The sequence below is a fragment of the Eptesicus fuscus genome, chromosome 8 (assembly GCF_027574615.1).
Source record: "Eptesicus fuscus isolate TK198812 chromosome 8, DD_ASM_mEF_20220401, whole genome shotgun sequence".
Lineage (NCBI taxonomy): Eukaryota > Metazoa > Chordata > Mammalia > Chiroptera > Vespertilionidae > Eptesicus > Eptesicus fuscus.
In genome coordinates, this window is record NC_072480.1 from 20,925,794 (window position 1) to 20,945,267 (window position 19,474).

At 39.2% G+C, this 19,474-nt stretch overlaps 1 protein-coding gene across 1 annotated transcript in view; it reads right to left on the reverse strand.

The window, feature by feature from the left end:
* The window catches only part of AKAP11 (A-kinase anchoring protein 11), a 61,119-nt gene that overhangs the window by 22,192 nt on the left and 19,453 nt on the right, over window positions 1-19,474 (reverse strand). Inside the window, exons 3-7 of the mRNA XM_028151562.2 lie at window positions 13,922-14,038; window positions 10,418-10,465; window positions 6,949-7,083; window positions 6,070-6,337; window positions 848-5,330 (exon numbers count right to left, since the gene is read on the reverse strand). Coding sequence (XP_028007363.2) covers window positions 848-5,330; window positions 6,070-6,337; window positions 6,949-7,083; window positions 10,418-10,465; window positions 13,922-14,038 — 5,051 coding nt within the window. The remainder of the gene's footprint in view (window positions 1-847; window positions 5,331-6,069; window positions 6,338-6,948; window positions 7,084-10,417; window positions 10,466-13,921; window positions 14,039-19,474) is intronic.

Below are 19,474 nucleotides of genomic sequence, written 5' to 3' on the forward strand. Positions count from 1 at the left end.
CCCCTTTGCCTGGAACCCTCTTTCCACTGATTCTCATGTGACTTATTCTCTCTTCACCTTTGGCTCTTTGCTCAAATGTTACCTTGTCAGGGTTACTTTTGCCTGCTACCTATTCAAAATTGCAAACCAGCCCCACCTGCTGCCACGTACTGCCATCACCAAAAACACTAACTCCCTTTTACTTATTTTTTTCACATTTTACTTATTGTCTTTACTGTAACATGAAGTCCAAGTGAACACATATTTTTGCCTGTTTTACTTACTTTTGTTCCCCAGTGCCTAGAATAGGTCCTGAACTGCCCCCATTTGGGGGCTAGTCTCATTTTGTATTTAAAATATACTAACCAGAATTATATTGGTCATTCCTACAATCACACTATAGTTTTAAACCATAAGAGCTACATATTTTAGTTGGGTAAATGGTTAATACCTTCCCTCAAAAGGCTGTTGTGGGATAATGAAGAATGTATATCAAAGTAATATGTAGGATATGAAACAATACATAAATGTAACAGAGAAAAATTGCTAATTTATGGTTTAAAAAAATCCTGCCTTTCTGAACAGAATCTAAGACATATATGATCAAGTTTAAATTTTTTTTTAAATCATCACCTGAGGATATGATTTTCTTTGATTTTTTTAAAATTTAGAGCGAGAAACATCAATGTGAGAGAGAAATACCAGTCAGTTACCTCTTATTCTTGCCCTGACTAGGGATGAAACCTGCAAACTGGGTGCCCTGACTGGGAATCAAACCCGCAACCTTTCCAACTGAGCCATCCAGCCAGAAATAATGGAGTTTAACTTTTCATTTTATCATCAGACCCAAAAGAAATTTGAAACTTACCTACTAACAGCATGTTCAACATTCATGATAGCTGATGTCATTATTTCTGTAGTAAGGCTTTCAGCAAAGCTAACACCATCCTGTCCAATTCCACTATCAGCTGCCAAACTGGTATTGCTCAGCTCTCTCTCTGCTTTTTCAATAGCTTCAGCAACTATCTTCTCAGCAAGCACTGTCTTCTTATCAAGATCAACATGAATTTGAGGAACATCAAGGTGAAAAATTCTAGATTTCTGATAAACGTTGCTAAATTTTGAATTAGAACCTGGCTTACTATGAGCAAGTGAATCCTGTCTGAAAGAATGTTGAGGTGAATTTCCACTGCAGTCATGGAGTTCTTTCTCGTCACAATACCTGCAAGCTTGACTTACAAGAGGTGACAACTTTTCTGCATAAGTGATCCTATCTGCTGCTTTTGTGGTCTCAGACACTTGGAAAACTGCGGATCCTAAACTGAGTTCTAAAGTGTCATCCGCTACTTTTTTAGCATACTGTTCTATAGCTTGAACAACATTCTCTTCATAACCATACGCATTTAAGCTGCCTGCACTGTGGTAAAATCTGTGATTTTGCGGGGAAGGTTGAAGAAACTTAGGAAATTCTGGCTCAATGTGAGACTCATTATCTTCATCACATCCAGACTTTTCATAAAGGCAAGAATCTGTTGAGGATTTTGGCAAGCCAACTGCAGACAATGTAAGCTCTTTTTTAACATCTCTGGTTATGCTGTGAGCAAGAGAGGTTGAAAAACTATACAGTTCAGAGCATTTATTTCTGTATGTATCCCCTGTCCATTCACAAGTTTGGTTTTTACAGAGGTAACCTCCATTTCCTTTACTTTGTCTTTTTTTATCTACTTCTTGGTGGTGTTTATTTAAGAACATTAAGAGTTCATTGTTGGCTTTCACCTGTGAGTTTTTCAAGAGAAACATTTTTGAGTTGCACTTCATTGTTGCGGTCTTAGCTGCTTCTTTCAATCCCGATTTGACAGACCGATAAGCAAGTCTATTGGCGTACTGATCCATAATTAACTCACTATTACCACCTTCCTGTTTTAGTATTTGGATAATGTGACCTGCATATTCATCTGTCACACTTTCACAGCTGGGATACTTATATGACAGACCTGACATACAAGAACTTGGTGGTAATGAAAGAATAAATGGATCAACTTCTCTTGGATGTGCTACCGTCTCTATATTCAGCTTCTCTTCTGTTCTATGGTCTTGGTCACCATCACTATAACTACTCTTCTTCTGCCTGGAAAGCATACAACTTCTAACTTTTGCTATTTTCTCAGCTTCTGTAATGACTTCTGCTGCCATATCACCTGCAAAACTGCATAATGCTTGTAAATTTTCATCTGCATGATTTAACAAAGTAGGTGATACACTTCTTTGACTCTGCACATTTAAGCAAGGGCTTTTAATCTTGGGTTCTTGAATTATTTTATTATCTAAATGGGAAGCTGCCATTTCAGTTGCAAGAGAAATGATGTGTGAAGCTAATGCTTCAGCAAACTGAGCTTTCTTCTCCGAGTGCTCTGCCTTCACATCCACTTCTGGATGCTCTTCACCTTCACTACTTTCAACTTCTTCTGAAAGAGATCGCATGAGTTTCAACATGAACTCTTCTTTTTCAATAGTATTTTGTTCATTTTCAGACAAACTACCAACAGATGAGTAGTGAGGTGTAGAAGGTGGTGTAGCAGGTGCAAATTCTTTTGCTAATTCCCCCTTAAGCTTTTTGGTTAACTTCTTGATATCCCATTCAGAACTAGCCTGGGATGGTACTAGAGGAGTTGATGGAGGAGTATCAGGTATTACATTTCCATCTCTGATTTTCTGTTTATCTTCCACATGCAAACCATCTACATATGTAAGCACTGCAGATGAGAAAGTATGTGAATGGGGAGAAGGGCTTTCTTGCCCAAAAGACAAGGGCACAGGTGCCATATTATTCAAACTATACTTTTTCACTAATGTGTCCTTAGCAGCTTCCTTCAAATCAGGTTTCTGACCTGCCATAGTAGAACTACATGGTAGTGGCTCTAAAGAAAATCCATGAGCTATAGAATCTTTACATTCTGGAACACAATCCTTTCCTACTAAAAGTGAACAGTGAGTTAAGTGATCTTGAGCATCAAGAGATCTGGGAAACTTTTCCCAGATCAACTGTGACTCTTCTCCAGCAACAGGCAAGCCTTCCCTGTTTACCATATTTTTATCCACATTGGAGATCACTGATTTGCTTTTCTCTATAGAATGTTTAATAACAGATTTAGATAATCGATCAACAAACATGTCCTTATTGCTAGCTTCACTCTGTTGCAGGGTCACTTGATCATTGTGGAAAGGAGGGTTTTTTCCCTTTACTGTTTTAGTTAAACAATCTGTGTGTTCATCAACTGTTTTTGTAACTTTGAATGATGTCACTGACTCTAAAGTTTCATTTACTATAGAATGCACCAGTGCTGTAGAAAAGTTGCTAATAATCACAGGATCACTTGTTAATTTTGAAGAGCTTTGCATTTCAACATCATCATTAGTTGGTTTAAAATCATTCTGGTTACCTAGACTGTGTTCTGAAGGTAAACAAATATTTCTGAGACAAGCTACTTCCTCTTCACTGTTTTTTGTGGAAACACCTGCTTCAGTAGAATCACCATTCAAATTACTATCACCAGATGACAGATGAGTCTTTGCCTGATATGTATTAGATGAAAAGTGATATGGGAGAAGGGCACTTCCAGCCAGGGGCACTGGTATAGAAGTAACAATTCCAGAAGTACAAAATAAGGCCTGCTGTACAGTGTATTTATATTCTGGCATTGGTTTTGCCACAATTGCTTGACTATTAAAAATGGGACATGTGGAGGTCTGTGTCCATGGCACAATATTTTCTGCACTCACATACTTTATGTTATCTGTAGAAACACTAACTGCTGCCTTTGTTGTAAAGATCACATCAACTTGTGATAGCTCAATGAATGCTTCCTGCATTACAGATTCAGACAAATCTTTTGCATATGACTTCACTACTTTGTCTTCATAGTCAAATGAATACTTTGGAGATGCAGGTGTTGGAGGAGATGAAAACTGACACACTTCCATGATACCTTCAAAAATAAGCTCTTCAGCAAGATCTGCAGCAAACCCAGCAACTATGTTTGTAAATATCTGCTTCTTTACATACTGTAAATCTTTTAAAGCATTTGATAACGCTTCACTCACCAAAAAATTAGCCAGACCACTAATAGCACGCTCTTTCAGTGAAAATGCACGCTGCCTTCTCAGTTCATTAAATGCCATCTGAAAAACGGATGATGTTAATTTGATGGCTAAATGGCACAATGCATTGGTACATGAAGTGACTCCTTTCTGCAAGTCTTTAAATGCACTGCCAAAACTTTTTTCCACAAGATCTGCTGCAAATTTTTGAATGCTATCTCTAATCATTAAGGGTTTATTTTTAGATTTATTTTGATCAAGGTTTCCACTCTTAAGAGCAATGGTTTCATTTTTTCCCTCTTTAACACTATTAATGTTTGATATTGCATTAGTATGTTGAGTATGAAGGACCGAGCCCAGTACTTCACATGTAATTCTATTGGCATAATCTTCATAGGTGTAATAAATAGAATCATGATTTTCATGAATCCGATCTCCACCAATATCTGTTTGGCAAAAACATTCAGCAGGTGTACAGCCTCCAAGAGGACTAAAAGCAGAGGACCGAATGGGGCTAAACAAGCCACTGTCTTCCCCAGATGCCTTCACTGGGCGAGGAGAATCTGGAGCATCACTCAGGTTGCTGTAAGGGGATTCTGGTTTACGAGGTGTTGGCTTTCGAACATTAGCTGGGAGAGCTGGACAATCAAACTTGAATTTCTGAGGATTCATAGTAGTGGTTACAGAAGATTTGTCATGTTTGTGCCCTTTCTTTTGCAGTATCTTCTCTTTTACAGAATCTTTTAGAAATGGACAAGAAGTCTCTAAAGTTTGTTCTAGTTCATCAAACTGATCAAAACTATCAAAAAATTCACTTACTTCTGAGTCTGAGTCCTCTATATCATCTTTCATTACAGGAATTTTTGGTAACTCAAGTTTGGCTTTTAAACTTTTTTGATATCCTTCTTCATCTAAGAAAATAACTGGACTTGGACTTGAGCATTCTGATTCAGATGAATAGGCAGGAGAAGAAGAAAAAAACGTTTTCTGCATGTCATGACCTTTATCTGAAGCATTAGATGACCTATAGAAACTCCTTTGGATCCAAGGCTCAGAAATTGATGTTGTGACTAAACTTTTCCCAGGTTGTTCTTTACGTCCCAGAACATTTATTAAGGAAGTTGAAGGTTTAGCCAATGACTTCTGCCGCCCAGAGCTAACCAGAATCCTTAAATCATGGGTTTCTAACTGGTGACCACAAGTAGTCTGTGAAGCAGCATCACAGTGGCTCTTTAGTGCAGTAACGTTTACTCCTATAGGAAAAGAATAAAATGATCAGATTATTCTTGAACAGACTTTTTTTTTTAATTTAAATCAATGGGAATAGACTTTCCAAATAAAATATTTATTTGTAACATGTCTCTTCTAAATTATGTTAACATATTCATCCCAAATCATTCTCAAAAGCAAATATATCTTCTACTAAAATAATTAAATTTTACCCCATACTTGAGAATACACAGAATGCTTAGTATGTTGTCACATTTGTTAGAAACACGAATACAGTGAGTGATTCTGCCAGTTAACTCCTCTCAAGTTTGACCCTAGGCATGTTCCAAACCCTTACGATAAGGTAAACAGTACTAACAAAATAAGAACAGAAATAGCAAAACTAAAAACCAGGTAACAATGGCTCAGCCAGCATGGCTCAGTGGTTGAGCATTGCCCTTTGAACCAGGAGGTCACGGTTCGATTCCTGGTCAGGGCATATTCCATGTTGAGGGCTCGATTCCCAGTGTGGGTGTTCAGGAGGTAGCCAATCAATGATTCTCTCTCATCACTGATGTTTCTATCTCTCTCCCTCTCCCTTTCTCTGAAATCAATAAAAATAAAAATCAGATAGCAATGAACTTAAAAAATCTCAAGAAAAGTAATTCCTCAGACAATCAGGAAAAAAAGGTTAAAAAGAATTGAGTAACTCAGCCTTGAAGCCTTTAAAACTTAACTTTAAACTTTAATCCTCTATATCAAAAAGTTTAGTAAAGAACAAACCATCATTATATGGCTTTAAGGTCTCTTCTTCCTCTAAATGCTCAAACGCAGTGACAAAATCATCCTCTATAGAAGACACTGACTGGTTAGTATCATCATCATCTTCATTAGTGGTCTCAAGTTGGCGCTTCTGATGCAAGTATGTATCCAGGGTGTATCTTATACCAGTAGCATATTTACTTAGGAGACCAAAGATAAAATCAATTCTGAGTCTTGGTAATGTAGGTGGTGACACTCTCATGACACAAAGCATTCCAGAATGACGACTCTTGGGAAAGATGATAAATATATTTTAATTTCAAAACATATTATACATACAAAACATATTATCTGGAAGTGAAGCCTAGAAATAACACAATCTCAGGGGGAAAATAAAAAAGAAAAATACATGCATCCTGAAATGCAGCCTGATTTTGTAATGTTTAATTCTTTTCTTTATTCTTTCTCCACATTTCTCACTCCCCAATCTTTTTCTCCCAGCTTTCTCTTATCCAGGTATTGAAATTCTACCTACATTATCTCCTTAAATGTTACAGAATTTACTATCCATTCATTTAGCAATAATGTTTTCCTGTATTACTGTACAGCCCTGTGATTTTTCTTATTTAATCATTCACCTAACTTACCAACTACCCTGCAAACTGCTTGAAGACAGGAACCAGGTACTATTCTATTTTTGTATTCCATTTTCCTGTAGCATTCAGCATGATTTCAAAGCTTCATGAGTTAGATTTCTCATGAATCATACTTCCTCAAATACGATTTAAAAAAAAAAAAAAAACAACTTCACCGAAGCATTTAAAAGTTTAACAGTCTTAATCAAATGTCATTGTAAAATCTGCCCTTAAAAACTCATTAGAAATTATATATAAAAGTTACCTGATTTAGAGGACCATTGTTTATATTTGGTGATTTATTTATATCCTTCATACAAATAATTTCATTTTCATTTAGACTACAGAAGTGTAGTGAATTCAGAAGATCTGGAAGTTCCAGAGAAACAGCAGCTAAATCCTAATTTAAAACAATAAAATTTTGTTAAGATTCCTATAATGAGGGTCCTATCTAAAAATCATAAGGTCTACTGGTTAATAAATTTTCCAGTTCATAATAGTTAACATATGCTTATCAACCACAATCCATTTTTTTAAAACTCAAAAATGAAGTGTACTAAAATATTTTAATACCTGCCATTTCTGTACCCCTTTAAATATATTAATATGAAGATATAAAAAATTTTACATGGTACCTCACACATCCATGAGGGTTAATAGTTTTTAGCTGCAAATGTCAACCTGAAGTCCTCAAGTTTAACTGTGAAATTTTTCATACAGGATTCTTGCCTACAGATTATACTTCATTGGAGTTTAAGTTTTATATTCATAAAATACAAATCTATTTTTCTACCTTTTCTCTCTGAAGTATTATATTAAACTTTGATAATTTAATGAAGATGTAAAGAAAAAGAAAATAGCTTTTTTCTCTCATTTGACCTTTTTATGTAAATACTAGAGGCCCAGTGCACAAATTCATATATGGGTGGGGCCCTTTGGCCTGGCCAGTGATCGGGGCCAATCGGGGCATATTGCCCAGTCCTGGTCAGGGCCAGCTGGCCAGGGGGAGGAGGGACCGTGGGAGTGTGGCCGGCCATGGGAGGTCGGCTGTGGGAGTGCACTGACCACCAGGGGGTAGCTCCTGCATTGAACGTCTACCCCTGGTGGTCAGTGTGTGTCACAGCTACTGGCTGGTCATCCGGTCATAACAGTTGCTTAGGCTTTTATTTATGTAGACTAGAAGCCCGGTGCACGAAATTCGTGCACGAAGGGGGGTTGTCCCTCAGCCCAGCCTGTACCCTCTCCAATCTGGGACCCCTTGAGGGATGTCCGACTGCCCGATCCTGGTGGGATCAGGCCTAAATGGGCAGTCGGACATCCCTCTCACAATCCAGGACTGCTGGCTCCCAACTGCTTGCCTGCCTGCCTTCCTGACTACCCCTAACCGCTTCTGCCTGCCAGCCTGATCACCCCCTAACCACTCTGCTGCCAGCCTGTTTGCCCCCAACTTCCCTCCTCTGCCGGCCTGGTCACCCCTAACTGCCCTCTCCTACAGGGTTGATCACCTCCAACTGCCCTCCCTTGCAGGCCTGGTCCTTCTCAACTGCCCTCCCTTGCAGGCTGGGTGCCTCCCAACTGCCCTCCCCTGCTGGCCATCTTGTGGTGGCCATCTTGTGTCCACATGGGGGCAGGATCTTTGACCACATGGGGGCAGCTATATTGTGTGTTGCGGTGATGATCAATCTGCACAGTACTCTTTTATTAGATAGGATAGAGGCCTGGTACAGGGTTGGGGGCCAGCTGGTTTGCCCTGAAGGGTGTCCCGGATCAGGGTGGGGTTCCCTTGGGGCGTGGGGCGGCCTGAGCGAGGGGCCTGTGGTGGTTTGCAGGCGGGCCACGCCCCCTGGCAACCCAAGCGGAGGCCCTGGTATCTGGAATTTATTTTCCTTCTACAATTGAAACTTTGTAGAAGGAGCAGAGCCAAGCCTAGGGCTCCCTCCGAGGCTGGCAGCCATTTGTGTTGGGGTTATAAATGAAACTTTGTTGCCTTAAGCAGGTGGGCCCGGCCAGGGTGTTCGGAAAGCTTTGCTTCCCCTGTTCCCGGCGGCAACCCTGGCCTGCTCTCTCAAGCTCCATCCTGCCACCATTTGTTTGAATTTGTTTACCTTCTATAATTGAAACTTTGTAGCTTGAGTGGAGGCTTAGGCCTGCAACGGCTGGCAGAAAGCTTGGCTTCCTCTGTTACCTAGGAAACCTTGCTCTCTGTGGCTGTAGCCATCTTGGTTTGGGTTAAATTTGCATACTCGCTCTGATTGGATGGTGGGCGTGGCTTGTGGGCGTGGCTTACGGGTGTGTCAGAGGTATGGTCAATTTGCATATTTGTCTATATATGGTCAATTTGCATATTTGTCAGAGGTATGGTCAATTTGCATATTTGTCAATTTGCGTATTTGACTAGAGGCCCGGTGCATGAAAAGTCCGGGAGCCCTCAGGGGCGGGAGGTGACCCGGTGATCAGGGGAAGGCGACGCCCCATCACACCTCTGCTGCTGCCACTGGTGGCATCACAAGCCTCGGCCGGCCCTAGTTACCTGAGCCTCGGCTGGCCCTGAGCGGCTGGGCAGCCGCCATCCAAGGCTTGCCTGTGCCTCGGGCTGGCCCTGGGTGGCTAGGGGGCTAAGAGGACTGGGTGCCGCCATCTTTGAGGGCAGGGCAGTCAATTACCATATTCGATCCTTATTGGCTGTGGGCACCACCATCTTTGAGGGCAGGGCAGTCATTCAGCATATTCACTCCTTATTGGCTGTGGGTGTCGCCATCTTTGTGACAGCATGAGGGTCAATTAGCATATTCCCTCTTTATTAGATAGGATTTTACCCAGTTAAGGTATTTTAACACCCTTGACCTCTCAAAGTACTTTCCTTTCTAATTATGGTTTTATCAGTAACTCTTAAAGAGGAAGTAGAACAAGAGAGAAATACTTTGGAACACTTCTGCTTTCAGCCTCACATTCTCAGGAGTATGTCCTCTCTTGCACCTTCTGCCTAAACTTTTCCCTTCAGCTAAGGGTACAATCAAGACACACAAGAGTTTTCATTATCACCTTCTATGCATTGTTCACAAAGAATTGAATAGTGTTACTTCTTCTTCTATTGGGAGACCTTTACTGCCACAAAAGGAAACATATGGCAATCACAAACCTTAAGATACTGCATGAGGTAAAACACAGTATGCCTACCACACCTCCTGGAGCTTCAACCACTCTTTATGTAACGGTGAAGCTTTCCTTTTGCTGATCCTAATCTCACTGTCAGTCCCTCTGTAAATTCCTGTGTAAATCAAACAGGCTAAAAGTTTTGCATTGGCTAATATTACTTTTTATAAATTTTACCTTTTAGATTTAATTCTATCTCATTTATTTTACCATTTAAATTTCATTCTATCTCATTTGAAAATATAAGAATCTGACTGTTGAGGTCAGATTATAAAAACCATCCAAATTAAAAAACAAGGCTTACATTCTACTTCAGGAGAAAAAGTTCAGCCTTCGGTTTCAGCTTTCTTAAGATAATTGACTTTTGTGGTTTCCTAACCTAAAACTGCTTTCCATACCAAGAATACTCAGTGAAAATGTCCAAAGCTGATCTCAAAATGTCACCTTTTAACTTTAAACAGGAATGATAACAGAAAAGTTTAGTGTGTAAGTTTTTGGTTAATAAGGCAAATTTTACGTGTCTCAAAATTTGTTCCAAATAATCTCTCCTGGTCCTTCCCAGTTTAATAAATCATCCATACCTGTATATGAGCAGCATCTGTTTCTTCATTAAAACCTAGAAATGTGACCTAGATTAAAAATAAATAAATAAAGTAAGCTCCATTAGTTCAAATTTTAACATTTTATCTCAATTAGATTACTGACAGCTGAGAAACAGAAAAAAAACACATAAAGAATTAAAATACTGTCATATACAAATATCAAATCATTATGTTGTACACCTGAAACTAATATGATGTTTTATGTCAATTAGACCTCAAAGTAAATAAATAAAAATACTGACTATTTTGGACAGAATGATTAATTTTTTCAAAGATGATGATGAGGCTTTCCACCAAAGATTTGGCTTCACAGTGCAGTTCTTCAACTTCATTAGCAAGTTCAATCAATTCTACTCCCAAAACATCTCTCACATACATCTACTTCTCTCCATTCCCGCTACCACCACTTCTCATCTGCGCTACTACAATTCTCTTCCACCAGATCCCAGTAATTATCATGTCACCTGCCTTTCAAAAGCCTTCCATGCTTCCCAGTGCAATCCTAACAGGCCCCAAGGCTCTGGGTTAGCTGGCTTCAATCCTCCCTCACTTTCATTTATACACATAGGCTCCCTTTCTGGGCCTAGAATATGCCCATTATGTACTCGACTAAGGGCTTTACAGTAGGGCCCCCTCAACCTGGATCTCTGTTCCTTGGATGTTCCCATGCCTAGTTCTACCTCATTCTTCAAGATCCAACTTAAATGTTACCTCCTCAGAGAGGAGGCCCTCACGGTTACCTCCTTATTGACTCCCTGTGTTATCATCACTTATTTCCATCAATGCCCTTATATAGAGATTTCTCTGTAGAAATTTACATAAATTAAATTTCTAAAGAATATGAAATGATATGAAGACATGTCACATTAAATAAAAAAGACAAGTTACACAAAAATGATAAAGAGTATGCCTACAATTTCAACAATATTTTTTAAAACATATGCATGGGAATAACACCAGAAAGCAATACATCAAACTACAACAGTGATTAACTCAAGACAATGAAATTATAAGTAATCATATTTTTTTTCTTTTTTTATTGATTTCAGAGAGAGAGGGAGAGGAAGAGGGACTGAAACATCAATGACGAGAGAGAATCATTGATTGGCTGCCTCTTGCAAGCTCCACAATGGAGATCAAGCCCACAACCCGGGCATGTGCCCTGACCGGGAAATGAACCTATGACCTCCTGGTTCATAGGCCAACACTCAACCACTGAGTCACACCAGCCAGTTTTTTTTCTACTTTTATCACTGTGGGTTTTTTCCCCTCATTCATAAGATTAATGATAGTCATTTTCTTCTTTTGTGCTGTCTATAAGGAAATATGTACTGCTTTTATAATCTGAAAAAAAGTATTATTTTAAAAGTTTATATTCTCAGCCCTAGCCAGTTTGGCTTAGTGGATAGAGCATCGGCCTGCAGACCAAAGGGTTCCAGGTTCGATTCCAGTCAAGGGTATGTACCTCGGTTGCAGGCTACTCCCCAGCCCTGGCCTTGGTCGGGGCTCATGCAGGAGGCAACCTATTGAGATGTTTCTCTCACATCAGTGTTTCTCTCTGTCTTTCCCTCTCTCTTCCACGCTCTGAAAACAAACGGAAAAATATCCTTGGGTGAGAATTAAAAATAATAAAAGTAAAGTTTATATTCCCTTTGTCTTTGACATTATTGGAAGAAATATTTTCCATTTGAAGATAGAATAGTAAACTGTGTGCTAAGCAAGCACTGTGACTAAAAGTATGAAATAATTAAATAATAGCAATATAGATAATCTAGGAATTAAGGGAAAATATCATAGTTAAAATATAAAGCAACACAATATACTTTTGATCTCTTTCTGACGATTCAGAAGCAAGTCAGAAATTAGCTCAGGATGTTTATTCTGACTTATTAGGGTTATTACTTCACAGAATTGTTACAGTTAATTTCTACAGGTCTAGGTAGGTTGTTAACCTCTAGTAGCTTGTCTCTGCATCTATAAAACTTAAGGCAATACAACTTCTCCTCCACAGTTGTGAGGGTTAATCAGATAATGTAGAGGAAAGTGCCTAGTATATTACAGGCACCCAATAACAAAGAAACATTCAAATAAATTCCCTTCCTTTCTTTGAAAAGATATTTTGGGATATGTACACTCTAAAGTGAGAAAGAAATTCCTTCTATTCTTTCAAATTTCCTTTTACTGAATACAAGAGAAAATAAGCTGACTTGGGGTTTTAAAGATGCCACTTGAGTCTTGCATATCCCATTGATCGAAGAAGACCTTGCCAAAATGTGGGCTTAGAAAGGCACTACATAAGCAGCCTGAGATATACAGGCTGGAAAATTGTTTGAGGGCAGAAGGACACAGGAGACTTGTCACACATGGCAACAACCAAGGAGATTAAGAGTGGCTCAGCTTTATGAAAATAAAGTAAAAAGGGAAATTAAGGTAATAGTCAAGAGCCATAGAAATTGAGCTGATACAAAAAGAAGAGGCTCTGGTCAGAGAACACTACAGGCCTGAAAGGTGTGCTCATCATCCTATGGGACTATTTCAATATAGTTTCTCAAGAAACAGGAAAGAAAATCATTCCCAAACCTAAGAATAATCAAGATGTTATTAGAATACTAATTTTAAAAAAATCTGTATTAACAACCTAATATCTTATTTTTCAGATTCAATGAGCTCATATCCTCTTTTATTTGATATCATAAATGTGTTAATGGACTATGATTATATTGAAGAATAAAATGTTATTCCTTTTTTTTTAAGCTTTTTGTTTTTGTAATATATTTTTATTGATTTCAGAGAGGAAGGGAAAGGGAGAGAGAGATAGAAACATCAATGATGAGAGGGAATCACTGATTGGCTGCCTCCTGCATGCCCCCTACAGGGGATCAAGCCCGCAACCTGGGCATGTGCCTTTGGTTGGAATCAAACATGGGACCCTTCAGTCTGCAGGCCGATGCTCTATCCACTGAGCCAAACCGGCTAGGGCTGTTATTCCTTTTTATTAGTAATAAATTCAAACAAAGATAGGAAACACTAATGTAGCAGTGAAACTGGTGAGCAAATGATATATCTTATCTTCAAGTAGTAAATATCTTAATTTCAAAATAAATTTAGCACTACTTTTTCATTTTGACTCAAGGTACTGAATTTAAACAACCAAGAAAACTAACAATAACCAAAAAAACTATTACCAAAAAAAAGAATATATTTCATGTTTCACAGTAGAAAGTTTCAGTATTAAAGTACCAATTACTAAATCGAGTAGGAATCATCTGATACAGCACTGTCTGTCTGATGAGTGGGCAATAATGCCTGTGCACTGAATTAAATGACAATTATATTAGTGGGTATTTAAAACAGGTACTTCTCATACATGTATTAACATGTAAACATTTTAGGCATTTTAAAAGTAGGAATGCAGTTCTACAGAAATGCATGAACATACATTTTGCTTTATTAGGAAAGGGTATAGAGAATAATATGTCAAACCTCAGTCAAACTGGTATGTTCATCTTGCTTTAAACAGTCCTCTGCTGATATATTACACAGTTCCTTCTCACTCTGTAATAAAGACTCTACAGACTGGAACACATCTTCACTGAAGCTCTGAAAACAAAAGATATCCTTAAGACAAGATTGATTCTAAGACAAGATCAAAGATCCAAGAGATATTCTAGTTTTAAATGGAGAGTAACTAACTCAATTAATATTCATTTGGCATATTATATACCTTTTGATAAATACAGAACTCAATTCAGCTAAGAGAAAAAAAGAATAAAATGCTTAAATAGAGTTCCACATCTCAAAACACACATATCATAACCCAGGCATTCAACCTACTGAAAGACCACGGGGCCCTTACACCAGGTTCACTTACTCTTACCCTACATTAAAACCTAACAGTCTGCATACTTGATATCTAAGTCATTGGCAGAACAGAAGCAATAATTTATAAGGAATGAGACACTGTGGAAGCTACAATAAGGTATGCTTACAATAGTGATTACTCTCATAACAAAGTTGGTTATGGGGGGTGGGGGGAAAGACTTAATAACCACAAATAAGGTTTTCAGGGACCTTAAGGCAGCTATATGATGAATGTGAGGAAAGGCATTGCAGATTTGGCAGGAGAGGATGTCACAAGTACTAAGTACTAGAAGAAGGAAAAAGTTACATAAAGAAAATAATAACTATTTTAATTAGACATAAATAGATTATTAATTTCCTTCTAACTTACTCTCCTGCTGATCTGTTTATCTGCTTTTCTATCAGAAATATCCTTATTCCTCAATCTTCCAAGACATGTGAAGAAGTTCCCATCCCTTGGTCATAATAAATCTCAAAGTTCCTACATTAATGATCTTAGTTATACATTAAGATCATTTAATCTATATCACAATATATTATAATTTGTTTTCATGATATATTTGTCTTGCCTACCTATTAAACCAAATTACTGAGGCAAGAGACTGTAAAATTGTATTTAACTCAATGTGTTTCCCTACATTTCAATACCACACGTACCAAGGATGAGGCAAAAGTGGGTTTACAGTTTTGAGTACACTAAACTCAGATTTATTCTTGTATTATTATTTATTATTGTATTATTTTCCATATGAACTATAAACCTACATTTGCCGCACCCTGTATATGAACTCAATAAATGTGTGCTAATTTTAATAAACTGAAAATTAGTGAAAATCTTCAGTCTAAGAGAAGAGATACAAATATGAAATGCTAAGCAAAATAAGCTAGTCAGGAAGATAAATATCACATGATCTCACTCATTTGGGGAATATAATGAACAACATAAACTGATTAACAAAAATAAATCCAGAGACAGAGAAACACAGAATGGACCGTCAAACCTCAGAGGGAAGGCAGGGGTGAGAGGGCAAGTGGGTGGGGGAATCAACCAAAGGACTTGTATGCATGCATATTAGCATACACAAAGGACACGAACCCTGGGGAGGTGGGGGCTTGTCCTGGGGGGTGGGAGTGGCTATGGAGGGGTCGATGGGGGAAAAAGGAGACATATATAATACTTTAAACCAGTGGTCGCCAACATTTCAGACCTCACAGACCACCAGTGAAACAATTAAAAAGAAAAGAAAGAATGTAGTTAAATTTGAATGTGAATTATCAATATGAACTCAAGACTCTTTAAATATATGTACTACATTTTTCCACTGAAAAATCATAGAAGCAATGACCCTCAGTAACAATGAGCACTTCTAGTACCTAGATTTTGGTTTCTAAATATCATGTACCAATAAAAAGAACTAGAGCTCCTTGGGAAAATGGTTAATTCTAGGTCAGAAATAGAAAAAATATGAAGTGTGGCTGCAACTTCTTATTGACAGAATGCAAAGAAATGCCCAGAGACTAAATAGGTCATTTCAAAAGACATGGAAGCCAACTTGAAGTAATTCCCATTGGCCTAATTTGGGACAATTTGGGTATTAAAAGAATAAAAATGGTAACAGACTATAAAAACTAAATTTTTTTAAAAAATCTAAAAAAGAGATAGATAAAAGGGTAGAGCTGGGGAAGAGTCCTTCTTTATATAAGAATCAGAAGCCCAATGCATAGAATTTGTGCAAAAGTAGGCCTTCCTTCTCCCAGCTGCTGGCACCGGCTTCCCTCTGGCACCCAGGACCCGGGCTTCCCTGCAGCCCCGGCTTTGTCCAGAAGGTCATCTGGAAGGACGTCCGGTCTAATTAGCACATTGTGCTTTTTAGTATAGATGCTGACTGCCCTAGCTAGTTTGGCTCAGTGGATAGAGTGTTGGCCCTCAGACTGAAGGGTCCCAGTTCTAAGGGCATGTACCTCAATTATAGGCTTGATCCCAGCCTTCCTCGGGGCATGTGCGGGAGGAGGCCAATCGATGTGTCTCTCTCACATTGATGTTTCTCTCTCTGTGTCTCTCCCTCTCCCTTCAACTCTCTCTTAAAAAATCAAAGGCAATGTCCTCGGGTGAGGATTAACAAACAAACAAACAAACAAAATGCTAACAAATACGGACAGAATGACAAAATTAGAAAATCTGATTTGTAACTCCCCCTGTAATTACTGATTTAGGAAAGGAACATCAGTGTATCCTGATCTACTGGATTATAAACTACTGGGGAACTGGATACTCACACTGTCTCATCGAATCACTCTACAGATTACTTATCAATTACAACGGTATTATGTGTCTTTGTATTGGAGATTATTATAACCTTAACCACCTGGTCAAGCTGGCATCAGAATGGAAAGACTACATCACCTTTGGGAGTTTCCTGCTAAACCTAATCACAGGGCAAAACAGATGAACTCCAAATATAGAGATGTTCTACAAGACAACTGGTCCAGACTTTCAAAGACCTGCTGTCATGAGAAAAGAATCTAGACCATTGAAATGGACTAGATTGGGAGAGACCACAAAGACACAATACACAAACATACAATGTGAACCTTGATTGGATCCTTAAAGACAGGCAAGGGATCACAGCTGTTGCATGAGCTCTCTGTTCATGTCGAGGTTGAAGTCTCGTTATGGCTGGTGCCATGGATCTGTCTCTCACCCAGTAGGGCGAACTGAGCCCCCCCGGAGAAGAAACCCGGGTTCCAAAAGATATGTGATCAGTGCTGGGTCCCCGCCAGCAGGCGAGGGGATCCCAAGACAGGAGCTGGGCATGGAGGCCACGGGGGCATAGGCTACCAAGGAGACAAAACTGAACCTCACGTCACCCTGCTTGGCCCCGGAGGATGGCTGGTTAGCCAGAGAGGGGTAAGATTCCTCAAGGAAGGAACAACCTAAGACAGGCACAGTCGCAGAGGGGCCATCAGGAGAGAATTTGGGGATCAACAGAGGTGGGGCACAGACCCTCACCCCCCCAACATTGCAGGGGCCTGAATCCTAGCCCCTTCTGAGGGAGGTCTCCTGCCCCCATGGCTGCTTCATGCTTCCCATGCCCAGCTCACATCAGGACCCAGGTGACCGACAGAGACTTGGCCGACAGCAGCTGCCCTCTCACCCCAACAAGAATTGTTTGAGTTGTCTTGTACCCATGTTGTGGGGAAGTGGGTTTATGATATCTAAATCCAGCCTACCACCAGGAATGCTCAGGACCTACTCAAGAAGGCAAATAATCCCTTCCACCAATATTTACAGGGTAAAACAAGATTATTGTTAGAGTAATAAATTTGACAGTAAAATAGTAGTCAAGTTTTCAGGCAAATTTAAATTGGCCAGTTGAAACAAGTGAATATTCTAGAAAAAATAATTGTACTGGACAAAAAGGTGTTCCTAAAGTGTCAACTAAAATTTTTATTGGTACTTCATCTCACGATAAAATTGTGCACCATGTAATGAACCTAAAACAGTAATATTATAGTACAAAAAATTAAAATTTAAAAGCCATCAAGACTACATTATAAAATTTTCAAAAGCCTCCTAACATTTAAATCAAAAAAGGAGGGGATAGTAGAGGAATATCATGTAAGGAAAAATATCCTGTAAGTAAATTACATCTAGAAAATTAATACTTTAGAAAATTAATTGTAAGGCTAAAAGCAAGACACCCATGAAAAACACACAAGGTGATAAAACAAGCCAGAGGAAAATCATTTGGGCAAAAATTGAAAAAGGATCCCCAGTCAAATTTATAGAAAATATTCCTTTATTAACTTTTGGTCGAGAATATGTTTGTATATTTTCAGAAAACAACTCCGAGACCATGTGGATTCTAGCAAGAGAAGAATCGACAGGACTACTCCAGCCATGAAGACAGAAGAGAAGCAGTCCAGAGACAGAAGGCGCTGATGTGGCCTTCCCATACTAGCAGTTAGCAGCTGTGCATCACTGCTTTGGTCCTTTGCCCAGGACCAAACCAGACAGAGTCGGACCTGCATTACCACCAGTTGTACACCATCCAGAACTGAAATGTCAGTGCTGACATGTACACATAAGGAACTGTTAGACATTGAAATTGGGTCTCAAAAGAACTGTTGGCCCAGAAAGAAACTCAATACAGACCGATTCATTTGCCTGTCACCATAACCATTATTGCTTGTCTCATTTTCGGTTCTTATAAGTGTATTTCTAATAGCACATGATCTCACTCATCTAGGGGAAATAATGAACAACATAGACTGATGAACAAGAACAGACCCAGAAACAAGGAGGCATGGATCAGACTGTCGGGCCTCGGGGGGAGGGTAGGGAAGGGTGGGGATAAAGGGAGAGATCAACCAAAGGACTTGTGTGCAGACATATGAGCCCAACCAGCGGTTAAGGACAACAGGGGGGTGGGGGCATGTGTGGGGAGGGAGGTGGGATGGAAATGGGGGCACGAGGACAAATATGTGATACCTTAATCAATAAAGAAATTAAAAAAAAAAAGACAGGCAAGGGAAAAGTAACAGATATTTTGAGATAATTAGGGAAATTTGTGAATAGACTGCATATTACGTGATGTTATTGAATTAATGACTTTTGAAGGGTGGTAATGATGCTGATGTTAAGAGATGTATGCTGACATATTCAGAAGAGAAGTAAAATAATATCTGCAGCTTACTCTCATATTGTTTCAGAAGGTATGGAGGAGAGACTGTTTCCTGGCATGGCCACTACTGGACCCTTGAGTTGTATTATATTAGATCCTGGCTAGAACAGAGATTGTTCCTGTAAATCCAGAAGAGAGATTGCTTCCCATAAATCCCCTCAGAGATAGCTGACTCCCCAATTTCCATGCTGTGCTGGTTCCTGGAACAGACCATTGCCTGCCCGGATGAGCATGAAAGGCATTTTCCCTTACCTGGGACCAGTCCAGTCCCTCATCTATCCTGCCCTGCTCTAAATAATTCTTTAATGCCTGCCAAGCATCACGGAGATTATCTACTTCCTCTTGCCACAGCACAAGATGAGCCTATGTTTCCTTTAATAAACTCTGTTAATTGCTGGACTGGAGCGACCTACTTCTTTCTTCAGTCTTCCCCTGCCCTCTGCTTACAGAGGTATATTTTTCAGTCTCCAGGCTTTTCCCTGGGTCTGCA